The sequence below is a fragment of the Eretmochelys imbricata genome, chromosome 13 (assembly GCF_965152235.1).
Source record: "Eretmochelys imbricata isolate rEreImb1 chromosome 13, rEreImb1.hap1, whole genome shotgun sequence".
NCBI lineage: Eukaryota > Metazoa > Chordata > Testudines > Cheloniidae > Eretmochelys > Eretmochelys imbricata.
The window spans coordinates 34,132,922-34,151,350 of NC_135584.1; the positions used below are offsets into that span (position 1 = coordinate 34,132,922).

At 43.0% G+C, this 18,429-nt stretch overlaps 1 protein-coding gene across 1 annotated transcript in view; it reads right to left on the minus strand.

Moving 5' to 3' along the window:
- LOC144273848 (cytosolic phospholipase A2 gamma-like) overlaps window positions 1-16,627 on the minus strand; it is a 28,661-nt gene extending 12,034 nt beyond the window's left edge. The window contains exons 1-8 of the mRNA XM_077832541.1: window positions 16,604-16,627; window positions 16,162-16,278; window positions 14,229-14,371; window positions 12,416-12,614; window positions 10,864-10,981; window positions 10,059-10,199; window positions 622-744; window positions 97-222 (exon numbers count right to left, since the gene is read on the minus strand). Of these exons, the coding sequence (XP_077688667.1) occupies window positions 97-222; window positions 622-744; window positions 10,059-10,199; window positions 10,864-10,981; window positions 12,416-12,614; window positions 14,229-14,371; window positions 16,162-16,278; window positions 16,604-16,627 (991 nt within the window). The remainder of the gene's footprint in view (window positions 1-96; window positions 223-621; window positions 745-10,058; window positions 10,200-10,863; window positions 10,982-12,415; window positions 12,615-14,228; window positions 14,372-16,161; window positions 16,279-16,603) is intronic.
- Between the last annotated feature and the right edge of the window lie 1,802 nt (window positions 16,628-18,429).

An 18,429-nucleotide genomic window follows, 5' to 3' on the forward strand; every position in this document is an offset into this window, starting at 1 on the left:
TTTGCTCCCACATCTGGGGCAATAATTTGGAAAGTCAATGGGCGCGATGGCTTTGAAAAATCCTGTCTAACTGAGAAAAGTTTCTATAAAATTTGCCTCCAAGTTCCTTTTCAAAAATCCAGATGAGTTCAGCGAACACCACCATTCTTTCTTCGCAGCTCTTCAAATCCCTGGTCTCACTCACTTCACAGCACTTCAGGTAGGAATTGTTGCAGTTCTCCTCTGCATAAATAATGGACAAAATGAGGTTAGATTTGGGACAACAATGGAAGGCTCATTAGATATGTTTAGGGTTTCAGGGACGTTCAATGGGGGCTAAGGCAGTTTTGGTGCCCAGGTCCATTGAAAAGCAATAGTATTTGGGGTCCTAATTCCCTCAGGCCCTTTTGAAAACTTCAGCCTGTGTGTATTGGAACAGCCCTGGGGATTTGTGAAAATATTGGGAAATACTTGGATGTTGTCATGGAAATGAGCATGCCACAATTCATTCACAGCAATTCATGAGAGCTGGCATTACCGAAGGCAACAAAGGACGTAGACTTTGGACCCCATTTGAAAATCCAATTCTAAATGATTAGACACAGGGAGAGGCGGTAAATTTAGTCCTGCTGGTCCACTTGCCTTTCAGGAATTCCTTCAGATGCCTGAAGATTCCCTCGCAGTCTTCCCCAGCTGAGGCATGAACATGAAGCTCCTGGAGGAGGAGGGGGACACCCTGACAGTGTTCACTAGTGTAATCAGTACCTGGGGAGGAAAGAGAACATAATGTGCCCAGAAGGCAGCTGTCTATCCTGTGAGGCCCTGGGGATGAAGAGACAAAAGACTCATGTTCCCAGTGCCCAAAATCTCCTGAGAGCAGGGATGCAACAGCCAGTGTAGGGTCAGACACCTGGCTGCTGAATCTGTCTCTACCTGGTGTCCTAGAATGTCAGGCCCCATGTCAGTAGAAGGAGGAGTGCAATGGTTAGAACTTACCTCCCAGTGGCACCTGGCTTACGGTGTGAGCTACCTGGGGCTGATGAGGGTTTCTCACAATTTTATTTTATTTATTTATTTATTTAATGAAAAATGGATGTTCAACCAAATTGGCAACTGGTTTGTGGTTTGAGCTGCTTAGTGCTCACTAAGCTCTGAGGAGGTCATTTGGGCCTTCTGGGACAAATGCACCCACCACTACCAAGCATCATCCTGTCTGGTCCTGGACCTACAGCTCTAAAGAAAAGTTCACCCCCATCTGTCAGGCAGTGGAGGTGGAGAAGTAACTACAGCCACGCTGCCAAACCTGCAGTCACTGGACTCTCCAGAGGTTCAAACAGAAGTGTAGGGGGAAATTCCCCCCATGGTCAAGTGTTAGCTGGTTTGGGGTTTCATGCTGACTAAGCTCTGAGGAGGCAATTTGTGTCAACTGGGATAAGTCCACCTACCAATGACAGGCATAGAAACTGGCAGTCCTTGTAGACCTCCTATAAGAAGCAAACAAACAGCCCATTAGTACTGTAGAAATTCCCATCTCCCTGACTACCACTTCACACACCCTCCAGCCCATCAAAAATTCAGGCATCCTCACCTGTCCACCTGATTAGTTAAGCACCCTGTTTGGCCCCTCCTCTTAGCTCTCCCTTGCATCAAGTTTTAAGGTCAGGCTTGACAAAGCCTTGGCTGGGATGATTTAGTTGGGATTGGTCCTGCTCTGGGCAGGGGGTTGGACTAGATGGCCTCCAGAGGTCTCTTCCAACTCTGTTATTCTATGATTCTACGATTCTAACTTTAAATTTCTCTTCCTCGCCCATAACGCCACTCTGGCCAACTCCTAGAAGAGTTTCAGGATCCCAGTTTCAGAAACCCCATGTGGAGTTGGGTTGCAATAGTGGATGGAGCCCATAAGAAGTCACAACTCAGACTACTCTGCCAATCGTGCAGTTGCTGGATCTCACTAGTGAATGGTTATTCCCCATTCATGTTCCAGTGCTCTCTGCTTTAGGGTATAGCTGCTTGGGGCTGGTGCATGCTAAGGAGACACCCAAAGCCCCCTATGGATCAATGGACACCTCTTCTGGACACTTGGTGCATCTAAGGAAATGTCTTCCATTGGATACAGCAAACGGTTTGCAGGGTAGAAGTTAATAAATTGAACTTTGGGATTAGGGGGGCTGGTTATGAGGGCTGGGAAGGAAACCTGTATGTCATGACTTCACAGTAGACCTGGTTTCAAATTTCCTAACAGCACATTATGCATCAGAAATGGCCATATAGTCAAAATTTAAACTTTCCATGGAAACATTGATTTTCACAAACTGGAACATATCAATTTTGGAACATATTGCTTCTGATGACATTTCTTTTTGGTGAAAAGAGAATTGAAACAAAGTGTTTTGATTTAGCCCCCAATATTTATTTTATACAAAATATAAAGTCACATTTTTAAAAAGTCTAAATCACAACAAACCATACCCACTTTATCAAAAGGGAGAGCTTTGATTGACCTGTAAAGATTCTTTTCCAAACATTTTGAAATTGTTTGGTTTCATTCTGATTAGATTTTGAAAAGTCAGAATTTTCCTTCTGCAGAAGATTCAACCAGCTGGACTTCACAGGGACACCTTTTAAATGCTTTCTGCTTGCAAACCTCCCACTGTGGGGAGATCAGAAAAACACTTGGGCTCTTTTCCTGGCTCCCCTCTGATTCCCTGTCTGGCCTTGGGCTAGTCATTTAGGGCCAGATTTTTAGAAGTATCTAGGCACCTAATGATATTTTCAGAAGTACCTAACTGCCTCAAAATCATTGATTTCAAAGGTAGATAATCACCTAGATGCTTTAGAAAATCTCATTTGGTGCCTAAATATCTTTAAAAAACTGGACTCTAGGCTGAGATTTACTACAAATACTAAGGGAGTTAGGTACCCATAGAAGTCAGTGGCATTTGGGCACCTAACTCTCTTGATCTTCTTTGAAAATCTCAGCCAAATGACTTAAGATGAAGACTTTCAAAGGCACCAATGGGAATTGGACACTTGGCCAGGATTTTTAAGGTATTGATTTGCCTAAATTTGAAAATAGGTGCCTAGTGTGATTTAAAATGTTTTTTAACTTGCATTAAAATTCATTCTTGTTGGCAGTATTGTTATATCCAGGATATGAGAGAGACAAGGTGGGTGAGGTAGTATCTGAAGGAGAGTAGGTCTCTTTCATTACAATTCATAACTTCTCAGGCCAGAAGTGTCATTGTGATAGTCTATTCTGACCTCCCGTATAACATAGGCCATAAAAGAACTTCTGGACACATCTGGGATTTGCTCCCCATGTAGCTAGTTATAGATATTTATAATAATATGACAAGATTCAATGGCTGGACATAGAAGCTAGACAAATTCACATTGGAAATAAGGAAAACATTTTTTTTTTAACAGTGAGAGTAATTAATCACTGGAAAAACTTAGAAAGGGTCATGGTGGATTTTACATCTCTGGCAATTTTTAAATCAAGAGTGGATGTTTTTTTTCTAAAAAGAACGGCTCTAGTAATTATTTGGGGGAAGGTCTTTGGTGTTTGTTTTACTGGAGGTTTGATTTAGTTGGGGATTGGTCCTGCTTTGAGGGTTGGACTAGATAACCTCCTGAAGTCCCTTCTAACCCTGATATTCTATGAGGTCGTACTACATGGTCTCAATGGTCCCTTTCTTGCCTTGTAATCTATTACTCTCTTGTGGATAGTTATTTCTGCCCTTTTTGGTTTAGCACATATCTCACTGGGAGTGGTTTAAGCTAATGTGAGAAAGCCATGCTTACACCTGAACAAGAGCGTCCACATGAGGGTTATTCTGGTATACCTATACCTGGATAACTGGTAAAATTCCCCATGTAGCGAAGGTCACATATGAGCTTTCAGGGTGATTTTGTTCTGTGCAAGCGTTTGTCAAACAGAGACTATCAGTGTTAACATTCATTGAGACCCATGAAAATCACATATGTCATTAATGGAAATGGCCTGATTCCCCTCTGGCTCAATCTATGCTTATAGGGCATGCCTGTGTTCTTCTCGGGAGTGAAAAAACACACACACGTGGCTATGCCAACTCCACTCCGCCCCCCAAAAACTCAGTATAGCTATGAAGATGGAAGAGTGCTTCTGTCAATATAGCTAATGTTGTTAGGGGAACTAGTGGTTATATACCACCAGAAAAACTCCTTCTGTCAGTGCAGTCATAGCCTCTCCCAGTGGTACAGATCAGAAATAGCTCTCTTCATGTCAATGGAGTCATGTCAAGATAAACCCAGGGCGAGTTTAAAAAAAACCAAAAAAACACGGCCCATAGTTCCAGGAATTTAATAACCCACCTGCTTCACCTACTGCACAGCAATGTTCTCTTAGTTTTCGGAATATTTCCTTAAGAAAGTCTCAGCAATGGAAAACAGAACACAAGCGTTATGAGTGAGATCTCACAGCTAAGGACACTAACCATATAATCTAGGAAATCACATTTGGGTCACGAAATTAAAAAATTAGTCATTGTTTTCTTTAAGGTTTAGGTGCTCTTCGATCTAGGCATCAGGGACCTAATTTTGATATGATTTGCACTGGTGTAACTCAGAAGGAGAGTGGGTAAGAAAACTGAATTTCTAACCTGTGGAATTTGTTTTCATCTCAAATTGGTTCAAAAAAGTCAAAACATCAAAATATCTTGGAGAAATGAAATTGTAAAATATTTCAATTTAGAATTGCCAAAATAACCTTACTAAAATGTTTTCTTTCAACAGTGAATCATTATATGGGAAAAGAAAATGGTATAAATATATAATATAAAATATAATGTGATATTTTTAGCTACTTAGCTAAAAAATAAATAAAAGTTGAAACCAAATGAAAAGATAAAGTTGAATAAAACGATAAAGTCAAAACAAAATACTCCATTTTGGTTTTTGTAGCATTTTGAAAATTTTCCATCAAATATTATATCAGAATTGACACATTCCCACATTTTTTTTGATTGGCGGAAAACTGTTTAGACAAAATGTTTGATGTGGCTCTATTCAGAAGTAACTTCACTGACTTCACTGGCATTATTCCTGATTTATGGTAGTGTAAATGAAGACAATTTCTCACTGTGGGGTTAAACCAGTGTAAAACAAACCTGAAACTACAATCAAGGCTTAGAATTTATCATTATCTAGGTTTTATAATCTAGACATTGTCTGATAACTATTGTTTTCAAATCACCACCACAAATCTTGAGGCCAGTCTTTGAGTGTTTGCTTCCCTTTAAAATCATCAGTAACCAATCATCTAGTTTTGGATTTCCTCGACACCTCCATACAATGAGTCGGATGTCACTTACACTGGTATGAGGTGGAGGTAATTCCACCACTGACTAATCATTTGCTCCTGATTTATGCAGGTGTAAGTGAGGCCAGAATTTGCCCCAAAGGCTAAATCTTTGCAAAATGAGATTGAAGTTTGAAATCAGGATTTAATCTAAACTGAGAGTTTCAAAAATGCCTAAAGGAGTTGAATTTCATAATGTCATGGATTTGTAGAGTTTGAGACCAAGAGGCCACTAAATTTCACATAGATGTCACTGGCTGAGCCCAGTGACCTCAGTTAAACTAAGGCACTGTTCAGGAGACGGAACTGTTGGTGCGTCACAGGTAGAGAACAGGAAAGATTGAAGGGCACCTGGGGCAGAGGTCCTGGCAATGGCAGGGAATGACTAGGTGAGACATGCCCATATAATCTCAGCAGGAGACCTGCACCCCATGTTGCTGAGAAATGTTAAGAAAACCCCATGGTTCCTGCCAATGTAAGATGGGGGGAAATTCTTTCCTGACCCCAAATCTGGTGATCAGTTGAACCCTGAACATGACTCACCAACCAGTCATCTGGAAAGAGGATTCTCAGTACCACATCAGAACACTGGCCTACCCCAGCTGTATCCCATCTCTAGCGGTGGGAAAGTAAAATAAAATAAAATAAAATAAATAAAAACAGATTACAATTGTACATCAAGGAAGAAATTCCTTCCTGATTGCTGCCAGTGACTGGCTGAAGCTCTGAAGCATGAGATTAGATTATGCCCAACTCTTATTAACATTAATGGAAATTAGCATCCAAATCCCCTCATCAGTTAAGAAAATCTCAGCCCTAGATATAATAATCTGGAAATTATCTGGAATGCTGGAGATTATGAAAGGCACAAAATGAGAGTTTGGTGCTCGGTCTCCCTCATCCTTGAAAATCCAACCCATCCACAAATGGCAGACACCTACAGGCTACTTTAGGATACTGCTAAAACAGTGACTGTTTGACACATGACAGTGTCACTGTGATAAACAGTAGGGTATTGGAATCATTGCTACAGAATGGTGCCGTAGCTCCTCCATTGGGGATCTGTTCCGATTCCACTGACGACTCGACCCTACCTTCAACACACAGAAATGTCAGTACCTATTAAATATTCCTTGTTTGCGTCCATGCTTCCAAGGGCACTTCCCCATAAACCTGAAAACAAGAAGGAAAAGACCTTATTTACCACAGTGGAGCTAAGGCAGCATCAAGGACTTTCCCTTTAATACGACGTTAAGGAGTTGCCTGGGCAGGAGCCCCATTAGCAGAAAAGTCAAGGGGGCACTGGCAGGCCAATCTCTCATGGGTTACGTGCTTTTGCAACTTGGTTCACACATTGATTCATAACTGAAAAAGTTTATTGTAAGTAGAGGTGGTCAAAAAATATTCCAATATAATATTCTTTGCATCAGCAAATACCTCTTTTGTCAAAATTTGAACTTTCCATGGAAATTTGTTGATTTTTGACAACATTTCATTTTAAAAATAAATGTGAAATGAATCAGGTTGACCTTATAGGAGCAGAACGTTTCAGTTTTTCATTTTGAAATGACCTTTCATTTCCAAACTGATTGGACTGTATAATACAGTGTAAATGAAACTATAACAGACAACATTTGAAGAGTAGAAATAGGAAGGCAACATTTCGATTTTATCAAAATGGAAATCATTTTGTGGGAAAGGTTTAAATTATGTGTTTTATTTTTGATTTGGGATACAAACTAATGTCCAAATTTCCTGCGGAATGGCAATACCAAATTTCAATCAATCCTAATAATGAGTATTGGTATTTGTAATATCATAATGCCTAGGTGACCTAGCCATGAAGAAGGACCCCATTGTGCTAAGTGCTGGACAGACACGAGACAGAAAGACAGTCCCTGCCCAGAGCATTTGATAACTTTTGGAACATTCCTGCCCAGTAGTGAGTTGAGAGCTAGGTGAGGGCAGGGCAGCCTCAGGAGGCAGTGGTTGTCTTCTCAGTGGGTGTGTTAAATTTATTTGTTATGTTTGCAATCCTGCTGGGTTTACTGTTATTCCAGGATCATAGAACTGTAGGGCTGGAAGGAACCTTGAGCTGTCATCTAGTCCATCCTCCCTCACTAAGGCATGACCAAGTAAAGCTAGACCATCCCTGACAGATGTTTGTCCAACTTCTTTAAAACCTTCAGTGCTGGCGGCTCCACAAACTCCCTTGGAAGCCTGTTCCAGAGCTTAACTACCCTTAGAGTTACAATGTTTGTTTGTTTGTTTGTTTTCTAAGGATAATTAATCACTGGATTTGTCTTACATTAGGAGATGCATACTGAAGTAATGTCAAAGCTACCCAGAGCCTAGGATGGGCTGTGTTTGATTGGTATAGTACAAATTTGAATTAATTAATTAATGAAGCTGCAATTTTCGAAGGGAATAAGGGAGTTAGACCCCCAGGATGGGATTTTCAAAAGTACCTAACTGATTTAGGAGCACAAATCACCCACTGACTTCAAATGATCCTTATGATCCTAAAGCACTTACGCCCTTTCAGCAAATCACAGCTCCAAAACCCATGGAATTCTCCTGGGAATTGGGTACATAATTACCCTTTGTAAATATCTCCCCCCCCCGCCCCCCGCCACACACACATACACTTACCTAACCCTTTTAGACCCTTTGGAAATTCCCAATCCAAATAAATAAATATAAAAGGCCAAGACATGCAAATACCGGATATTAACTAATAGGAAGGTGAAAGTTCCTCTCTAGGATTTTCAAAGGACACTGTAGGAGTTAGGTGCCCAAACCCTACTGGAATTCAATGCAAAAATGGACTTCCTAACTTCCCTAGGCGCCTCAGAAAATCACAGCACTAGTGACAGAGCAGTAGCATAGACATAGGAAACCTGACTTCTATTCCTTTACCTCCCATTCCCAACCTTTATGATCTTAGAGAAGCCATTTTCCAATGACTCAGTCTCCTTCTTTGTAAAATGGGTATGTTGATGCTCACCAAACTTTTGAAAACCGTGTTTAGATCGGTGGATAGGATCGCTATCTATACAAAAGCTAACCATGTTTCAGGAGGAGGCAATTGGGTTCAAGAAAGGATGAGATGGAGGCTAAGGGTGAGCAAAGGGGGTTACATGTGAGTGAATGTCATGAGTGAGGTGGAAATCGGGGTGAGGGTACAGAAGGAAGATTGAGTTGTGGGAGGGAAAAAAAGCTGGGTAGATACAAGCAGCTGGGAAGAGAGCTCTGAGACTGGGATGAGACCTACAGGGTTGAGTGACTGGAAACATTCCAAGCTGGTCTATAATATGATGCATTAGAACAGCATGGTGGACCTGCAATATCTATCTATCTATCTATCTATCTATCTCCATACACCCCCTCTATCTATCTATCAGCAAGGAATAAATGGGCTCTCCCCTGGCAGCTAGTGATAAGATGGGGGGAAAAGGCTCCAGGACCAGACTGTATTTGCATGAACACACCTAATCTGCAGAGGCATCCTGCCCAAGTGACCAGTTTTGTCTGGCATTGGGTTACAAATCACTTCAGTATTGAATGCAGGGATCATGAAATGTTGTTATCCTTATTATATGAGTAAAGGGCAGCAGAACTGTGCTTACCCTGCCCTTATTGGGGTGGGGGTCAAGCCCAAATGAACTGAACTGTACTTGCTAAGCAGGGGGTTCTGATGCCAGATCCCAGTGGGGAGAGAGTGGGGGAGGGGAACAAGTGGTTCTGCCGAGAGGGATGGGCTCTGTCTAAGAGTCATAAGCACCATTTGACCTGCTCCTATCCCCTGTTTAAATGTAGAGCTAATTAGGCTCAGTTGAGAGCTTATTGTTTTGGCAAGTGACCACTAGAGCTAAATCACGGATAATCAGGCCTAAGTGCTCAGCCTTAGAGTTGATGCGGGACAGTGTTTGGGGGAAGAGACGGCCCAGTCTGCACTAGCAGGGGGCTTCCCCCACTAGCGGCTGAAGTCACTGAGAGCTGGGTGGAACCCCAAGAGACTGACTCGCAGAGGTCACAGAGGCAGGGGACAGCAGGAGGCGAGGGCACAGGGCCATTGGTGACAGAGCAGACAACAGCGCGGTGCAATGAACTGTGGCATGACGAATGACAGCAGCGACACAGAGTGAACCGCAGCAACTGTGAGCCAGTTGCAGTGATAGCAGCAGGTGAGTCATTGCTCCACATTCCCCACCCCGGACTCTCCCCGGCTGGGATGTGAGTTCACCTGAACAGACCTCTGAACTCTGGGTCTCCATTGACCAAGGACAGCAGCTGTGAGTGGCGTGCAATGGAAGGAGAGGGCAGTGGTGTGTTAAAGGGACATCTGTTTGTTGGACTTTCACATGGCAAGGTGAGAAACGGAGGCCCAGGACACTGCCCCACATACTCTGGAGCGGGAGTTTTGCTCGTGGTCGGATGTGTTCGAATCATGGTAGTGGTGTTTTCCCAAATTAATGCTGGGCTCTTTGCCCCTTTTACTAAAAGTTTTCTCTGCTAGACACAGGCTCAGTGCCAGCAGGAGGGAAAGTTTTGCCTCTTAGAAGCACCCAGCAGTGGTGTGTAATTTGCCCAGATTGCTGGGTGGGGCTGGTTTCTGTGTTATATTGTTAAGAGGGACCCCTGGATATTGAAGCCAGCCCTTGCTGCTGCTGACTCCATCTGGCAGAAGGGTTACATATCTATTGATCAGCTAAGAATAAGGGGCTTCAATGCTTACCTTGCAGGTAGCAGATATTTTTCTCTTCCCTCTTTTCTGTCAGCTTTCCACCTTCGAATTTGCTTCCCAAGTATTTTGTGTCCACAAATGCCTCCAGACCAGCAAAGCCAGCTTCATGGGGGGTGAATTCGAACCAGGTCCCTGTGAAATATAGATAGTTTCTTGTTGTCCCTTTCTTGGCTGATGGCAATAATTTCTCAATTCCCATCCCCTCAATTTGTTTGCTCCACCAGTGAATCCCACCTAATTTTTCAGTCTGTTCCTTCCCCCATGGTCATTTTCATGCCATTTTCTATGGTGACCTCCTTCATCTGGTGTTTCCCTCCTAAGCCAGTATCTGCTGTCCTTGGATACCCCAGAATTCCTCTTGTGGTGATCACAACCCCTATCCACCCACCCTCCACCCATCCATCCCTAACTCAAACCCAAAGGTATAAAGAAAAAATGAGTCAAATTTAAAAGTGATACATTTAACTGTAGAGCTAATTAAAAAGGAAAACCATTTCACAACAACATTTTCTGAAGTTTTCCAAGTTCTTTTCATTTTCAAAACTGATCCTTTTTACAATTCATTGAGAAATCTATCACAAACTTATATGATAGACATTTGTATTGAAAACGTTTTCAAAGTCACTACTGAAACAATTATGGGATTTTTTCATTTATTGACAAACCTGGGTTTTTTTGAAAAATGAAGAACATCAATAACTATTTTGGTAAAGTCATTGATAAAAAAATTGATTGAAAATGAGAGAGAAAGAGAGAGATTTGACAGGTTTATGCAAAACAATTTTTTTTCTTTTACCTGGACTGTTTTCACCTGCTTTATCCATTTGGTTTGCTTCTATTGCTGCATAGATGGGGTAAGGATTTTTCCCATTTCTGGAGGCATCGTCATGTTCAGATAACTTGGTTTTATCATACTGGAAAGGTAAGAATTGATTAGTGCAGAAAGACACAAGTTTGGTCATGTTCCCAGCAATTCGTCCCTGACTAATTAGTTCAGGCTAGGAATTACAAAGACCCTTTTTGTTGAGACCATCATCATCTTTGTCATTGTTCCCTCATTCTAGTGTGCAATGTATGGACAAACAGAGTATTTACTGTCCATGGTGGAGACTTTCAAATGGGACTAAGGGAATTAGGCCCAGATTTTCAAAAATATTTAGGCACTTAAAGATGCAGATTGGCACATAAAGGACTTTTCAAAAGCACCTAAGCAAGGTAAGAGCTTTAGGATATAGCTATCCTGGAGAAGAAAGGTCAGATTACCAGCTCAAGGAGACGGTAAGAATATCGGTGTAGCTGCAGCAGCAGAAGCAGAGGGAGGGGCTAACCCCACTGGGTTTGTACCTAGGGTCTCCATCAGAATTTATGTGGGTGTGTCTCCTCCAGCTGGGAATTACACTTCCAGCTCCAGTGGAGACAGAGCCTGAGATCCATCAAAATGAATAGCAATTAGGGAGGAGTAAAGCCAGGCAAAAAAAAAATTATGAAAAAAATTCATTTTCAGAGCATTGAAATTATTTGTGAATTCACGTCAAATGTGGTGAATTCTTTCATCTGAGAATAAATTGTGAAAAAGTTTAAATTATTTATTTCAGCTACATTGAAGTGAAACATTTCAACTTTTTTGTTTTGAAATGGTATTTCCTCTGAAAATTTAGCTAAATTAAAAAAAAAGTTAAAAAGCAAACCCAACAGCTTCAAAAATGACCTGAAACCTACCAAAAATAGTTTTGGATTGAATAATCTTTTAGAAAAACATCTAATAATTATTTTAAGATGGTCAGCAATGAAGAATCTACTGCAACCCTTGGTAAGTTGTTCCAATAGTTAATTACTCTCACTGTCAAAAATGTACACCTTCTTTCCAGTCTGAATGTCTCTAACTTCAACTTCCAGCCATTGGATCGGGTTAGACCTTTTCTCTAATAGATTGAAGAACCCATTATTAAAAATTAAAGACTGTGATGAGACTTTGATGCCTTCAATTTTGGGATCAGATGCTCGGTTGAGATTTTCAAAACAACCTAAGGGATTTGGAGGCCACATTCCCACTAGTTTTAATGGAAAAGGGGTATCCAAATCCCTTAAACAGCTTTGAAGGCCTCACTTTAGAAATGTTCAGATACCACAGTGATCTTTGAGAGCTCATGGTAAGAGGCTGAGTTTTATAAAGTTGCCAAAGGGTTTAGATAGCTTTAAAATATTAGCAGGAGTCAATATCCTTCCATTCTTTTGCTCCTGAATCCCAAGTACTGCGGAGACAGAGAGAGAGAGAGAGAGAGAGGAATATATTAAGTAAATCCAGTGATTTTTCAGTGGAACCACTCTGGATTTACACAGCAACCCACCTGCTTCAATGTTTCACAGACAAAGAAAGAGGCCCAGACATCAGTCAGAGAGAAGAGTTCATCTTCAGCTGCGTGTGTTGCAATAGTAAACTCCTCTTGAATACCAATTGAAGGTTTGGAAAGTGTATCACACAGGCGTTCTTCCAAGATCTGCACTTTCTCTGTCCAGTCCTTCTCTTGGTAGAGGAAAGACATGCACCTTTTCATGAACCAGAAAAGATATGGCTGAGACTGAGGGAATAGGATGGGAAATTCCCCCTCCCCGTTTTAATCTTCATACCTTTTATTTTTCATGCAGGGGATTCTAATCATCCTGACATTGTAACAAATGTGTGACTTAACAAGGACTTCATCCATGACTGTCTGTCACCATGGCCACTGGGAAATTTATGGCAATAACAGGGATAGAACTAAGATCTCCTGCAAAAAGCCAAGGCCCCTGCTGCTCTGAGCTATGGAGAAACTCCATTAGTTGCTTCTCTAGGACCTATGATGCATGCTAAGCAATTCTGACTCTTCCCAACAGAGGGCAGTGGTGAGCACACTAATCCGGCTATTATAAGTATGACCAGCCCCCAGGGCCCTTCTTGAGCCAATGGGGAAACTACATTGGCAATACAGGGTGTATGACATGGGGAGAAGCAATTAAGATTTCACCCAGTAGAGGGAAATGGTAGCACACACACACACTGCCAGTTTCACTAGGCCACCCACGCTCACCCATCTCATTTTCTGCCCCCCTCACTCACCCCGATGGGGTGACTCTCAGAATGAGGTGCTATGCAGCAGGCACAGAGACTGATTCTGGGCCTGGGTGATCAGCTAGAAGCATCCAAAGATTTTCCTTTCCCATCTCTTTCTCCATGGACAGCTCCACTCTTCTTCCTTCTTCCCAAGCCCCAATACTGGAGACCCATTTGACTCTTCCCTCTGTGTATTCGCCACCTCTTGGTAAACCCCAATGAACTGCAAACACTTAACAACCCCGACAGATTGCCCTTTTCTCACTGTTCCCACTGCTGGAAGCCTGTCCTCTGTCACCTTGGTAGCTGTAAACGTCACTTCTCTTGTCTCCACTGAGCCTCGCTTCTCTAGCTCTTGAGTCTGCCCAGAATGTCCCTTCTAACCATATCATCCAGTACCTTGGGTCCCCAGCATCAGATCTCCATGCCTGGCCAGGAGGCAGATGTCCAGTGAGCAGGCACTGGGTTAAGGCTCAAGACACCTATGTTCTAGCCCCAGTTCTACCACTGACCTGCTGGGTGACCTTGCATGTGTCACTTCACCTCTGTTTCATTTTGCACCCATTTTCTGTCATGTCTACTGAAAGGTGGGATTTCCAAAAGTGACTTAGGAGCACAAATCTCATTGCAAGTCAAGGGGTGAGTCATTTAGGGTGTCTCTGCGCTGCACTCAGAGGTGTGACAGCAGCATGTGTAGACAGACCTGCGCTAGCTTTGATCAAGCTAGCTCGAGTGTCAATTGCAGTGAAGATGCAGCAGCATGGATGTCAACTGCGGGTGAGCTGCATGAGAATGAACTCAGGGTCCAAAACAGGCTGGTACAGCCCATGTTGTAGCACCAGATCTTCACGGCTATTGGTTCCCAAGCTAGCAAGATTAAAGCTAGCTCAGGTATGTCTATGCCTGTTACATCATGCCCCCTGATTGCAGTTTAGGCATACGCCTAGGTGCTTCTGAAAATCTCACTCATAATGCCTTGAAAATGTACAGAGCTAATTAATAATAAGAATGCCCAGTGACCAATTTTGTGCAGGAAAACTGGTACATTCTCACTTCTGACATGCACCTACCAAGTGGAACCTGATACCCCACACAGGTACATGACAGCATCCAACAGGCCCTGCTTCTTCAGCTCCACCAAGGTTCCCTGAAGGGCTATCATGGCCCGCAGACCTCCGCCCGATCCTAGGACAGCGATATTGGGCATGTTATCCTGGAGGAGGGAAAAGAGGGAATGACAAATTAACTAGGAATGCTCAGTGGTCTCTGCTATGCAGCTCTTGGTACTGGTCCATTCAAGAAATTCACAGAGAAAGCCTCAAGTTCCAAGACTTGTTTGCCTGATGTTAGAAAGCATTCCTTATCAGGTGCCCAATGACCTGTGTCCCACCCTGAATCAAGAGCAAATGCATCTTATCCTGCATTTTCAGCCATAATCACACAGTGGTAGTCCAGTATTCCTTAGGGCTCTTTGAACCTCTGGGCCTTTGTGCTTAAAATCCTGTGTACCAACATACAGACGAGGACCAGAATTTTCAAAGGGATGCAGTTAAGGGCCTAGAGGGCATTCCAAAAGCACCTAAGCAATTTAGGTGCCTAACTCCCTTTGATTTCCATTGGACTTGAAATATGGCTCAAACTTACTAGTGCTCTTTACTGTGTTCCATTTTCATGCCCCTTACTCTTCATGATTCATGGGAGTGAGTTTGTTTGAACAAATGTGTGTAATGTAGAAGGACTAGTCTTTGTGTCCAAAAAATAACGTATGAAATACAGCTGCTCAAGAAATGATTTTTATTCCTAGACAAATTTGCTTTCTTTTTTTGAGGGACCAAATTGTTCATCAAAAATTTAAGGGGTGGAGTCTGTCCAAAACAAGAAAACCCGCAAAATGATCCCCCCCCCCCATCACCTGTCTACTCCCCAATACATGTTTAGGTTCTCTTTATTTCAAAAACATTTGAATTTTTTTTTGTCAAAAATGGACATTTCTGTTTTCACAAAATAGCAATTTTTCATTCAAAATGCGTTGAATGTAAAAAGTCAGCCCAGTGTAGTACTAATGCACTAACAAGATTAGTGACAAGTGAGTCACCAATGGAGACTGAACCTTGAGCACCAAAAAACCCAGGTCACTCTCCCTAGTGCTGAAGGAAGAATATTGTGAGGAGGAAGCAGTGGAGGACTCTTAGGCTGACATTTGCAAAGCCCTCAGAGGGGAGATGTGCTCAAATATGTCAGGTCCACAGGAGCTCGAATCCCTCCAAGGACCATCACTTTTCAATGATGAGTAACGATCCTGGGATGTTCCTCACGTTTCTCCACCACGGCATTTAACAGAGTAACCACAGGGGGTGGGAAGCAGTGGTTGGCTTTTACCCTCTGTGTGGTTCAATCATCAGAGGGGGCTCTGATACATGTAGAAGTATGTTATATAGTCACTATTCATTATTGCCACTAGTAATAAGTAAGAGAAGTTATCAATAGTTCACCCAAATCTCTGTCCCTCTAAGGCTATCCATTCTCTACAGTGACAGCTCTAATGTCCCCTTCCCATCTGTTCTCTGCTTCAGGCTCTGTCTGGTTTCAAAACCACAGTGCTGTATACACACACACTTCAAAGGGTCTTTAGTAAGCACTGATTGAATTCACATGAGCATGGAGCTTCTAGAGGTTAGTCCCAGAAAGCCCGTTACTGAATTCTAAGCCCGTTACTGCATTACTCCTTTCGCTGAAGGGGTAGGGGCTTCTGCTTTTAGCATTGAAGGTCCCCAAATTTGAGCCCTGCCAAAGGACAAAAGGTCTGTATGTTTGTGTCCATGGGTTGCCCTCTGGTGCTTTGGGAATGTTGCGTTGCAAGGGGAACATCTCCATGGGGCTGGATTTTGGAGGTATTTCCTCCCACTGTATGAGGCATCTCAGTCACCATCCACATGGCTAACATGCTAGATTGTTCTCCTTAGCACTCTGGGGCATGATTGCCCCCCCCCCCCAGACACACACCTCATCACAGGCAATGTGGAGACTCTCGAGGCACTTCAGGACTTTTGCCTTTCTGTTCCTAGTGGCTTCTTTCTCACCATCCGAGAGCTCCTGGGAGAGCCGGAAATGTCCATCATCCTGCCAAAAATAAAAGGCCAATAAAATATCTCATCTCTTTAAAGGCTGTGAGGGAGTGGATGTGGGGTCTGGGTGCAGCTACCACAAGTACCTCAGAGATTTACTCTTTATATTTGTATCATGGCTGTACCTAGAAACCTCAGCCAAGTTTGGGGAGACAGCTGGGCGAATGACAGATATTTCAGTTCACTGGAAGTTATGAGAAATTGGGTGGGGGGAGAATCAGTTTGGATTGAATCCAAAAATTGCAAAAAAAGTTTTGTCAAATTGAAATAAATCTACTCTGGGTCGAACAAGACAAGTTTCTGCATGAGAAATAATTTACCTTTCTCATCTGAGACTTCTCCATAGCTTCTTCCAGATTTTCCTGTAGAGCTCTTGGTGATGTGGAATGCTTCCTTCAGTGACAAATGGACTCTTTGGGGAGTGCCTAGATGGGAGGACCAAGTCAACCTCTGACAGCCGTTTTCTTCTTTCTGTGGCTGTTTCAGAGAAAAGGAACAATTGCAAAGGAGCATAAGGGAGTTAGGAACCCAAATCCTACTGAATCTCAATCTGGAAATGTAAAAGAAAATAAGCTAACATCGAGCTTGGTTAGTTTAGAGGTTCCACTTTCCAAACATAAATAAGAAGATACAAAAGTGGTTGGTGTTGTATCAGGTTCAGATTTAAAACAAACCCCTAGTAGTAACATTCCTCTCCTGCTACAAAAGAAAGTGATGATGGCTCAAGTTCCCAAGCCTAATCTTCTGATAAAGTTAGTTATAAGCAAATAAATGAAAATAACTGTTCTTTCCCCTTCAAAGATATTTTCCCCTGTATTTATAATGTTTCATTCAGTAATAAATATGTCTGTTTGCCTGGGTTTGGAATAAAAATCTAGTTATGGAATCTTAATTCATTTTTGTTAATTCACAACATATGCTGGCTGGGGCTGACATAGTAATAGGTGTATTTGCAATGTTATATTACTACTCACACAGCTCTTATCACAAAGTGCATACTGGGGTGCATAAAAACAATGCCAGGCACAGCACAGTATAACATACACATTACTGTGGCTCACTATTAAAATGTTTTTTTTAAAGCCTCCCTGAGCTGTATAGCTCCCCACTGAGCTCTTCTTGTAGCCCTGGCTTGTGGCTACTCAAAATCAGCAGACAGCTGTTCCACCTCTACCCTCCACCCCAGTGGAAACTTTTACCCTGGGGGGTGGGAAGCGAAATCAGACTTCAGCCCTGACCCCATTGCAGTCACAACTCCAAATCTACCCAAGTGTAAATGAAAGTGGGATTTTGCCCCCTATGTCCCCTAACCATAACTCTTAGCCATAACACTTAGCCCTACTGATTTAAATGGAGTTATTCCAGGCAAATAACAAATACACACACACACACAATGGGAAATTAGAACAAGCAATGAATGTCAAGTTACTGACAAATAACCAACACATGAAGAATTGTCTTATCTCTGCGACATTCCGGGCCTGCTGAAAGCCCCACTGTTCAAAGCTACAAAACCCGGAAGAGAAGACAGCCGACACAAAAAACCACCCAGGGAAGCTACAAATCATCGTGGAGGGGGCCGTAAGACTGAGTAACTTTTGAACTGTACTCTCGTGTGGGGGGAGTTTGACTGTGTCTTAACTGTGTTTGTAGGGGCACAGGGGGTGTGGCACGGAGCTGCCCCCCGATCCATCGGTGCCCCCCCAACACTACTACAACTGTCACAGCCCCCCCGCCATCCGTCCCTGCTGGCAGTTTGCCATCTGCCTCTGGATTTAGCTCCTTACTCTGAATTACGCCTTCTGGACCAGACACAACAGCCGACCAAACGAGACTCTTTGGACAAACACGCGTAGGTCCACGTCCCCCCTCCCCATCCCCCGGACTGTTCACTCCACAGTTTTCCCCTATTACCTGACCCCAACTCCTGTTTCCTCCCCCGTCCAGTCCGACCCATTTGCCCCCCCGCCTCCCCGCCGCCTGCTGCCCAGCAGAGAGAAGTGATTAATCTGCTTCCCCCTCCCCCATCCTACTTCTGGTGCCTCCCCATCTCTCCCTGCTCACAATGGTGGGGAATGAGAGGGATGAGGCCCCTCTAGAAACCTCAGCTCCCCCTCCCCAACTTGCCCCCCTGCCCAACCCCCCC